We start from the raw sequence: 11,571 nt of genomic DNA on the forward strand, positions 1-11,571 counted from the left end.
ACTGCAGGACGCTACGTAAGATACAGGTCATCAGTCAACACAGCGAAATAACAGTTCCTGATAGTATCATTTCCCAAAATCAAATCTATTTATTAATTCACACACCTCCAATAATGTCATTAGCTCGGTTGGTTTAGTAAAGAAAGCTTTACACAAACTTCACATATAACCTTAACATTCTCCATTTATTTTGAACTCTCGCTTGAAGAAAACTTTAGTGCAAATCATAGAGAGAAACTGTTCCAAGATTGATAACGTGATTTTAAATTATTAATAAATATACATGACTCAATTTACACTTCGAAATGCTACAAGCACTTTTCACAGTTAAATAACAGTCTCCCAAACCATCCTGTACATCCTACACATTACAGTCTGTCTGAATGAAAGAAATGTTACCAGCGAGGGCTGAAAAGGCAAAAATGTAAAATTGAAGTACCATTACTCTTTCAGATACAGACCACTGTCAAGTTTTAGTTTGTCCAAATTAATATAACTCGGTTCAATCATGATTAAATAAGTACCCTGTATAGCACTGTAACTTCAAGCTAGTAGCTTATAAAAACTGAAATCATACAGATACAATGCGTTACACTCATTCTTTGAGATTAGTGACAACTTGCCACAAACATTTTCATATGTTCCTACAGGGTTTCAGCAGAAATGACCCCATAATTAATCTAACATCTCCATTTTGTGATTTATACATGTTGGAATTCATTATACACACTTCACACAATGAACTGCTGACAACTGATACAGATTATAAGCAATTATGAAGTGCATGTGTGCTAATGATGACAAAGACCTAAACAGACTGTACTTCTAATATGAATATTTTTAGTCATTAAATGGGGGGGGGGGCGACCCACACAAAATCAGATTTCGACAGAGGTTTGTAGAAAAGGTGCAAAATAAAGCCTAACAGAAAACCTGACTACTGGAAATATTTGAGGATTTCAGAGGAAATGATTTCAGAGGAAATGAAGCCAAGCTGTGTCAGTGCTGTTTAAGACTGAACACTTGTTATTGTAAAAGTTGCAATGATGTATCCAAGATGTACAGAACAGTAAATTACTTCTGTTTGGGATTACAGTGTAAACACATCAAAGTGCAGTGTTTCCCAAAGGTGAGAATTTATTTCTGGTGGCCTATTGTTTGAAAATCTACAATATGAGATTAGCATTCAAAGGAACATTGCATTGCATTCACAAACTAATGTTCTTTAGGGAAGTTTTTTTACATTTAACTGCACATCTGCATTTTCAGCAAATATACAAATAAATCTGTTAAAGTGGGGTTGAATGTAACTACCACCAAAATAAATTCATGTGGAAAACACTGAACTTTACTGAGCTGTTTACTCTTCATTTAAATGCCACATTCAGCCACATCATATAATTCTGATGGCACAAAAAAAAACAGCACTCAAATCTCTCATACAAATACATAGCAACTGGGCCAATCACATAATGAAACAGTTTTGATTTGAAAAGGCTATAGCATTAAATCTACTAAGTCTTACATTCACACGAATAATGATAACATTGACTTCCTTAACAGTAATCAACAGTGCTGATATTCAGAATTTAGACAGGTAGCTTGTGGCCAATGTCACACTGTACTATAGAGCTTGTTACTTTTCTATGATTCTGGAATCTCGCATTTCAAATCTTAATGTGTCTTCCATGTAATTATACTAGTAACTGTCAATCAGACCAACACTAGATTCATTGTTTAAGGCCTAATTGCAACATAATCAACCCCACATGAATGTAGCTGTAGTGCAAGCTGACAGCATGCAGTAAGAGTTTAAACCAAAAGGCCACAGACAACAGATAAGGAAAAGTGCAAATGCATGCTGAAAATGATTGCCACCTGTCATCCTCTCTAAATAACACACCTGTGTGACATGTAGCTGTCAGATTAACTTCAAAGTGCAAATCCAAGCAGTTGACAGAAGGTTTATGAAACGAAGGGGAAATTTACAAAACTCCAAGCTACTACAAAAGCATTCAAATACACATCCACTCACTGATGTGTCCTCAGTCATCTGTTTTATCCGTCCTGGATTCAGTCATTGTTATTGTACAGAATAATGCAATCTATGCAGTTTACAGTGTGATTAGCAGTAATCTCCCTTTAGTATGGCTGAAGATGTTTGAGGAGAGCCATACAGCAGCGTCCTGAAAAGTGACAAAACAAAACACACTGATCCAGAGCAGTTTAACAATGTTACCGAGTGCCCTGGTATCAATACATACATTATATACATTGATTACATAATTTGTATTGTACACACATATATATATATATAATATATATATATATATATATATATATATATATATGACCTATTACTGTGCTTTTCTTTTAATAGATCACTTAACTTGATTAATTTTATCATTTTTGCAGATAAACCTAAATGTTCTTTAAATACCTGCTGATCCTCTGGGGGGCGTGGAGTAGTCTTCAAGCTGTAGCGCTCTGCTCAGAGCTGCTGGTAACGCCTCCGGATTCTTCTTCTTGGCTCTGGCTAGGAGGCAGCTCATCCTTCTGTGGTGCAGTCTGTTGTGGTTTCACTATAGTGATTTTAATGGGAATTCCTTTGACACTTTGCTGCACTCTGCTATACTGTCGCATAGAGGGGTTGAAAGTGCGAACAATTGGAAGTTCATTCAGAGTTTGTGTCTCTTGTGTTGGCTGCTTGCTTTCTTTTATGATTATTTTACTTCTTTTGTTTGAGAAGACAGTCTGCACTGGTAGGATGGCAGGCCTCTTAGCGGGGCCAGAAGTCTGGAATCTGGTTTTATGTTGAGGTGAGGCTCGTTGTTGTTTCTCTTCAACATGAGAAACACCTCTATGCAGGTGTCCATCATTCTCCTTTGTCACAGAGATTCCTCCCTCTTTCCTTTTCTTTGCCTCTTTAGGTTTCTTGGGGCAGACAGCCATGTGTTTGGTTCTGCTGCGACGCATTGTGAACTCCCTGCTACAGTGTGGGCACACAAAAATCTCCTGCTGCTCATGCACTGGTGCAGACGACACTTTATTTGATGAGGAGACTGACTTGTTCCTCTGTGGCATAACCCTTTGGACCAACTTTTTCTTCCTTTTGTTCAGCACTTTGAATTTCATCTTTACTGGCGATTCTTGGTTAGGTTTGGACCTGTTTGACTGGCTGGCTCTGTTTGAAGCATTTAGTCCATTAGTAGAATTTGTAGTCGACAGCACTCCATTCTGAGTTTTTGCAAAGTGGCGTAGAGGTATAGGATTCTTTTTGGGTGTGTATCGCCTTTTATCACTGGCATTTGCACAAGCCAGGATATGCTTGTGTAGCTCTGGCATGTTATCAAAGCTCTTTCCACACTTGGTGCACCGAATAGCTGTACTAAAGGTTTGTGGGATGTTGTGGGTGGTAAAGTTTGTGGCTGAAGCCACTGAGCCAGCAGGTGATCTGTTATGGTAAGGAAATGGAGGAGGCTTGAAGCTGGGATAGTGCTGGTTAATGCCAAGACGAACATCAGGCCCTTTGATTTTGCCTCCATCTGAGGCCAGGATTTTAATTGTTGTAAACAGCTCTTCAGCACCTACATCTACTTCACCTTCCTCCTTTTTCACCAATTTCTTGGGTTCCTCTGGAACATCGTGCACTGAAGACTCTGTGTTGACCTTTGTTGCATTGTTGTAGTTCTGAGGTCTTAGTTTTCCCTTTTCTTCTTCGGTGTATGTACACTGCTGGCCAGGATGTAATTCCTCCTGATGCTGTTTCAGATTGCAAAGGTAGACAAATTCTTTTGTACATGCACTGCAAACATAAGTCTTGCCAACACCGTGGAGGCTTGATCGATGGTCAAGCAAAGCAGAGGGCTTGCCAAAGAGCAGCACGCAGAATTCACATTTGTAGGGCCATTCATCAGCATGGTCACCTACATGATGGCCTAGTTCTTTCATTGAATGGAAAAGCTTATCACACACATTGCAGATGAAATTCTTGGTGAAAGTCTGCTGTTGTGCATCATTTGGTGTGTTATTTGAGGATTCGTCCTCTTCAGCTTTCTCAGAGGGGGGTGAGGTGTTAGATGGTATTTCGGGTATGCAAACAGTACTGTCAGCAGCTTCTTCCTCTTTTGTGCCTGGTGGCTCTGCATTAACAACAGGTTCTGCGATGGGACTTGATTCACCCACAGAATGACAATTAGATACCACTGAGGTGGTGGTGGTGGACAGAGTTACTGATTCTGTGATGGAGGACACAAGAATAGTGGGGTCCACAGTTTGAGGGTTGGGCACTGAAACAATCTGTTGCTGTTCTATATGATTAACAACCATTTGTGTAGGTGCTGGAGCCTCAGGAGTGTTTTCCTGTAAGGTAATTCCAGCAGGGACTACACTACCTGGGGCTTCAAGAGCTATTGTGCACTCGATCAACACTGTGTTGCTGGTAATGTTATAAGAGTTGATGAGGGAGTCATTTAAAGTTACAGTTGGTGAGAACGGCACCTCAGACACAGGAGCGGAGTCAACTATAGGTGGATTTAGAGCAATCTGATCAGTGAGAAACATGTGGCCTGGTAGATTTAAAGTTGGATCAAGGGGTTGGGAGAGTGTGACAAGGTTTGCAGAATTTGTTGTTGCAAATGCAGTAGTTAAATCACACTCTGAAGAATTTAATGCATTTTCTGAGCAGATTACCAAGGGCTCAGGGGATATATTTGGGGCTAATACCTGGATTGGTTGGCTTGAAGGGTTAGAAATAGGTTGTGGTGGCGCCAAAACTGTGATTAATGAAGGAGCAGTAGAGACCACAGTGTGTGAGGCTGGGGAAGCAAATGCTATAGTGCACGGCGAAGCTGGCTGCAAGGTAACTGGGGTAAGGGAGGCAGAAGATGGAGTCAGAGAATTGGGGGGTAGGGCGAGTCCATACACAAGACCTTCTGCAACAGGTTCCACTGGGGTCACCATATCTGAACCTGAGACTATGGTGAAGTCTGTGACTAAAGGAGCCTCAGGATTCCCTAGGCTTTCATTTTGCTTTCCAATATTCATTAAGGCTTCCTCCACCATACATATATTTGTTTGTTCTTCTTTTAAAGCTGTTTGTGAAACTAAATTTAATGTCAGTTCAGATTCACCTAGGCTCTTTTTTTGCAAACTCAAATCCAGCACAGCATCAGCTAGAGCTACATCTTCATTTCTTTTAATTGTATTAGAGAGATCCAGTGGTTGCTGGTTACAGGAATTGCCACCAGTCATGGGGGGCCAGCTCTCTGTCAAGACAGGTTTCACTGCTGGATCCTCTACAGATGGTGTTGTGTCATCCTTCTCACTGGCTGTGAGGTGCACAGGTGAGATCTGCTGAGTCTCCGTCTGTCCTGTATTCACAGCATCAAAATTGCCTGTATCTGATGCTGGTGTTTCCTCATTAGATGTTGGATTTTGCTGTGGAGAGCTTGTTGGAGATCCGGTCCTTCTTTTAAACCTTCCTGTTGCAGTAGGCAGGACAGAGAGAGAGACAGGTGAACAAGGCTTCTGGCCATCTGTGATCAGGGCAAGTGTAGGTTTAAGGCCGTCCTGCTTCTCCAAGAGCTGCTTCAGCTTAGGAGACAGGAACACTGTTCTTTCTTTCTGCACGACTGTGGACTCTGTGTTCTGAGGGAGTAGATTCTCGATTAAAGAAGATACAAGTGATGATGACGAAGAGGACACCACGACCTCAGACTCCAGTTCAGTTTTTATTTGTGGTAAAAGAGGTGGTGTTGCTGTTCTTCTCTTAGCCAGTGGTTGACCAGGAATCTCTTTGCCTGTAACTGAATCTGTATTTAAAACCTGGCTGATTTGGGTGGGGTCTAGAATCAGGGCATCCAGTCCCACTAAAGTTGAAGACCCTGAATGAACCTCAGCTGCTTCACAGCTACTCACTGTACTTGTCGACACTATCTTTCCATCAATGTAAAAGCTGAGATTCTCTGAAATATTACTAGAGATATCTAGCATGTACTGTTCTATGTGTTCCCCTTCATTCTCAACAGCTGCAGGTGCTGGATTGTCACCAAGCTGTGTTTCCTGTTGAGACGTTTCAGTGAAAATCCTCTGAAGACTTTCCTCCTGGGGCATCTGGGTATTTTCTACAGATGGGAGTTGCAGGTGCTGCTCGTGGATCCTGCGCTCATGTCGTCGCTTGTTGGTATATGTTGTGAATATCTTTTCACAGTACTTGCAAGCATGATGGCTGTCTAATGCTCCCTGTTTGTCTGGCTGAGCAATGTGGTCTTCAGCAGACAAACTGGAGGTGTTAGAGCTTGTGGGGGAAGAAGTATGACGTTGCATGACTGGACTTCCCGAATCCAGAGTCTTCATCTTCTCATGCTGCAGCTGACCTACATTTGAACCAAAAGACATGTTGCTCTTATTGCTTTTGTATGCATGTGCCTCATTGTTTGCCAAAACGTGGATGTGCATGTGTCTTTCCAAGCCTTGTTTGCTGGTAAAATGTCTTTCACAGTGCTGGCAGGGAAAAGAGTCCCAGACTCTCTCTGTATCCTGATTGGGATGTTTATGAATATCTGTGTTTAGAGACCTAATCATGTCTGGTTCCATGTTAGTTTCCTCTTGATAAATATCTTCCTCCTCCTCTTCTTCTCCTTCTTCTTCTTCTTCTTCCTCTTCCTCCTCCTCCTCCTCCTCCTCCTCCTCCTCCTCTACATCCTCATTATCTCCAAATTCAGAAAAGTACAAGTGAGGAGAGTCCTCCATCTTCTGTGGAGGTTGATCCAGTTCTCTGAAGAACGTCTTTCACACAAGACTCTGACCGTTACACCTGTTGAATAGATTAAGAAGATATTGTATCAAATGAACTTAAACATGCATCATGAACACTTGTGAAATCTAATCATTGAATCTTTACACTCTAATGCAAATCAATAAGTCAGGAATTGTTTAACTGCTGTTTGAGTTGTCTGCTTCATCAATTTATTTTATTATGCTGCAATTCATTCATTAAAAAGGTGCTGCCTAAGATGTATTTCTACTTCTAATGTTATTAATTTCATAAACTAAGTCTATATTTTATTTGATTGGGCATAATGCATCAGCCCTCAACATTACTGTAGAGTAGGCCATTCCTTATCTTTAATATCTTACCACTTTCCCATTCTTGAAAACTGTACACAACCATGAAGACACTACATATCCTAAGCATCTAATGAAAAACAGTCAACATTAAATTCAAATAATTTGTAGAATTGTTATCACACCATCTTACCATTTTAATGGTCAGTGTAGAGAAGAAGCCATGTTTTGTTTGACAGATGAACACACAGGGTTGTCTCGATTTTCTGCTGGAGGAAGAAAGAAAACAGCAAAGCACAAATTAAAAAATGAAAAACTGTGAAAGGAGTCCAATATATAGTGGGACACTTAAGTCTGAACTACAGAATGATAAGAAATAAAAAGTGGCCACAGTGAACAACTGTGGTGTGGGAGTAGTTGAGCATATTGTACTTAATCTCTCTGTTCATTTGGCTGCATAATAAGCCTTCAGTCCTGTCTTATTATCTGAAGTTAATGTCCCTCGCGCATATGAAGGTTACATTGTGAACTAGCAAATACAGCATAAGCAACTGGACACTCGCTTTGTAGCAAATTACAGCATTAAATACAACAAGTGTTTTCACTCACACACACACACACACACACACACACACACACACACACACACACACACACACACACCTTAGTCAATTAAGTGATTGATAGCTACATACTCGTAAACAGATAAGGTTCGGTGCATTTTAACATTCCTCTCCTGCTTGGTAGGACCAAAGAGCAGGCCCATCATATGTGCCAGGGTTGTCCTGCTCTTGAACGCTTATAGAATCAAAATCTGTTTTACTCAGTTGTTATTTCAATTATTCGCTTATTTAACAGTTTGCTCATGTATATGCACAAATAATTCGTTTTTATTTATGCTGCCTGATCATTCCATTGTTAGCGCACTTTAGTTTCAGGCACTTGTAGACACAGAGAAAATGTAAACAAATACCGTATAGCTTAATATACGTTACATTTTTATTAACCAAGACAAACGCCATGATTTCTGGGTGCACAAATAAAACTGAATCTGTTTGATATCATATTGGCATAAGCGATTTTGTCCCCAACACCATACAAGGGCCTATGTATACTAATTATTTGAGCCAGTTTCTTACTATTCATCTTCTAACTCCATCCATCTACGCTGCAATTATTTGACACCAATTACACATAAAGTGGATTTAAAATAAATTTAGCTATCTAAATTATCTGGATTTTATAAGTCGGTTTAGCTTTAGGGTGCGTTAACACGTATCTGCTTCACCTGGTTTGATGACGCTCCCCCGTCCTTGCACCATTGCTAGCTGGTCACACAACACGTCGTCACATTACTGTTTTGCTACAGAGGCTGCTAGCTCGTCCGCAGAAAGGTCAACTGGCTTCTCTAAACCAGCCCTTCCACTGTCCTCCAGATAAAAGAAGGTGTCTTGTAAATTACATACTTACAACAGCCAAGATCCTATGACAAGGCTTCACTTACCAGGTGAAAGAAATCAGCGGTTATCGACAGGAAAGCACTAACAATATACTGCTAGCCACAATGCTAGCTCGCAAGCTCTGGCTACATTTAGGATACTATGTTCGACACCACCGTTACGAATGCCGACTGTTATAATCGCGGGCACGTTACAGTTTCCGTACCTACTTGTGCTGGCAGACAAACTGTCGTAGAATGGTTTGAAATAATCCTCTAGTGCAGGTTGTGGACAGTGTTGTTTTTTCTTCCTCAATGCACCAACAAGGTTCTGGAGTCCTCATTGGTCAGAAAATGTGGATGTCAAATGTTGACCAATCAGCAACAGGTTTGTTAAGCGCTGGAAGGAAAGAAATCATCATAGCAAAAGGCAGCTGTCACCCTCAGGCTAATGAGAACAGTGGCGCATCACCGCTACCCTGTATAATTTGTTTCATTAAAATGTACAGACAGTGCTGTCCGCTAAAATATTATATATTTGACTAAATTATTTTAATTACATTTGCTGTCTCTAGCTCGTTTATTGGATAATTTATGTCGTATTCATCTAAAATTGTGATGCAAAAAACGAACTATATTGAAACTATAGTCTTTACACTCAAGGCAACATCTTTAGCCTACATGTTGACACGTTTGAAGTCTTTAATTTTGATAAAAGACTTTAACCTTTAACTTTGCTTTAACTTCATAAAACAGCCACATCTCATATTTTATTTCTCAACTTCATCCTTGCAGTGTATTGATTTGACCTGTAGAGAGCGCAATATAATAAAGTCTCAATAAGGAAGTAGGTTATAAACTCAGTACACTGTAACTTTGGTCATTTTCATCAAAGATATATTTCTTGAGTTGTTTGCATAGCATTCAACAAACGTTCGACATTTTAAAATGTCGAATGTTTTTAATTCTTACTATATTCATGGTTTTGATAGCCTATTATCACTTGCAGTATTAACATTAGTTTTGAGATGAATACTTTTTCATAATAAACAGAGAACAAGATAAACCCGTTAATTTAAGTCTGTCAGAAAAAACATACACTTTTTTATTTGATTTAATCCCGCGAAATATATGCCATGTCATTGGCAATTGTAATTCTGACATCATAACTAGGCAAAATGCCAGTCTTTTTTCATTACAGTTGTCATTTTTGTTACACAGCTGTTGAGAAAACAGAAAGTCATACTGAGGTGGCAAGTTAAAGAATTATATGTGGTTTCACATGGTATGTGTTTCCCCAACAATTGTCAATTGAATCACGAGGCACTGGCTCATATAAGGCTCACACCTACACTGTTTGGCTGAAGGCTACCCTGTGGTTTCACATGGCATTATTTCCACCTCCAGAATCATACCAACAAGACTGTCTTTGAAAGAATTTGTAGGAGTTCACCAGACCCCACATGTTCATATGTGACATTGTGCAGCACATGGGTGGTGTTCTCATGGCACATGGTATCTCTTGTGTTGTAATAAATGTGGGCCGATTTTTCTATCAAGCTGCATGCTAGACCTCTGCAAGCCACAATGAAAGATCCTAAACAACGGGGCTAACTTTACTCTTCTTTATGTTTAACATATAACTTCCCAAACTTTGCAGTTGAATTGCTGATATATTATGGTATGACATTTTTTTAACTCTTGAAAACCAAACTGTCATAAACAGTATTAGATTCTCACGAATAGTTAATTTAGTGGCAAGTTCACTGTGATCATGTTTGCTTATAGTTCTTTGTAGTGAGTTGTTCTGGACATGCCCAAGGCAGCTGTGGCATTATGATGAAGAGTTCACAATTGGGTCTGCTGCTCAGACACATACATCAAATCATTGCATAAGCAGGTGCTGACTGCCTAGAAGCTATGTCACACACATGGCTAAGCGTTCAGAGCCATAGGAATGAGCTTTGCTACAAGCGAAATATATTCAACTCATATATCTTTATCAGAGAACAAACTGGACTTCAATGCATTATGCCTTTCATTATTAAGATATATATTATTTTATAGGTAGAAAATCTTTGCAATGCCACTATGCACTATGGCACTACGTTGCTTAATCAGTATGCTGAACTGAGATTCAATAATAATGTATATTTGTGTGTTTAACGTTGTTGCCACATGTCAAGTACATCCTCTTCTAAGAAGTCACCAGGGGAGAAACATCATCTGCCCTAGATCATTGGCAACAAGATTGAAGGTCAACATGAGATACCTCACCTGCAAGGCCTTGACTGTAAATAACCCTGGTGCTACATGTTAACCTAATCTTGGAGACAAAATTCTAAAGCACTGAGAGGACATTCATGAAGGTTTAAATGTCCAATGTGACAGCTGACGTATTGTTCTCAACTGCAGGCACTAACACTTGTGGGATAAAAACACTTAACTTTATTTCCATATTGTTATCATTTTTTGCATCACCGTCAGCTGTAATGGGACAAAGCATTTCTACATACCTATGTCATATAGTCTATATTTTCACATTTATGTGAGTCTTTAAATGTGTACATTTAGCTGTCTAGGAGAATTTAAAATGTGCAGTAGGCTATATACATTATACCAGTGTTCTACCTTGGATCGTAAGATGAATGTTTAGTTCTTGTGGTCACTGTGTTCTGTTTCCATGTTGAAGATAAACACACAATGAAAAATAAAATACTCTATTCATTAAAAAAAAAAAACAAACACCAGCACCAGGTCTAAAAGCCAACTTTAAAATAACAGGAAACTGAAACTGAACAAAGTCTGCCCTAGATTAGATGCATGGTAACATATCCTGTGGCAATGGGCGCCGTTCGTGCCAATGACTCTGTGCACAAAGAAACATTCACCATCCACATGAACATATAGGACAAGAGAGACAAAGAGAGAGAGGTGGCCCACAACATGTCTGTGTATCAGGAGGATCACCGAGCAGGACCTTGGTATGAAACAATAAGAGTCTCTTATACATAATGTGTGCCACACAGCGCAGACAAAGGCTTGTCTGTGATTATACAACATGT

At 39.7% G+C, this 11,571-nt stretch overlaps 1 protein-coding gene across 7 annotated transcripts; it reads right to left on the minus strand.

The window, feature by feature from the left end:
- Nucleotides 1-69: 69 nt before the first annotated feature.
- prdm2a (PR domain containing 2, with ZNF domain a) lies at nucleotides 70-8,859 on the minus strand. Of its 7 annotated transcripts, none has more exons than XM_056384861.1 (4): nucleotides 8,734-8,859; nucleotides 7,262-7,334; nucleotides 2,441-6,817; nucleotides 70-2,186 (listed from the first exon to the last, which is right to left on the minus strand). In XM_056384861.1, the coding sequence occupies exon 3, from the start codon at nucleotides 6,751-6,753 to the stop codon at nucleotides 2,473-2,475; it is 4,281 nt and encodes a 1,426-aa protein (XP_056240836.1). In that variant the 5' UTR covers nucleotides 6,754-6,817; nucleotides 7,262-7,334; nucleotides 8,734-8,859; the 3' UTR covers nucleotides 70-2,186; nucleotides 2,441-2,472. The 7 variants fall into 7 exon arrangements, with proteins under 7 accessions (XP_056240836.1, XP_056240837.1, XP_056240838.1 ...); XM_056384862.1 differs by having other exon boundaries at nucleotides 7,262-7,337; nucleotides 8,734-8,850; XM_056384863.1 differs by having other exon boundaries at nucleotides 7,262-7,337; nucleotides 8,738-8,846.
- Between the last annotated feature and the right edge of the window lie 2,712 nt (nucleotides 8,860-11,571).

The sequence above is a fragment of the Seriola aureovittata genome, chromosome 9 (assembly GCF_021018895.1).
Source record: "Seriola aureovittata isolate HTS-2021-v1 ecotype China chromosome 9, ASM2101889v1, whole genome shotgun sequence".
In the NCBI taxonomy this organism is placed as follows: domain Eukaryota; kingdom Metazoa; phylum Chordata; class Actinopteri; order Carangiformes; family Carangidae; genus Seriola; species Seriola aureovittata.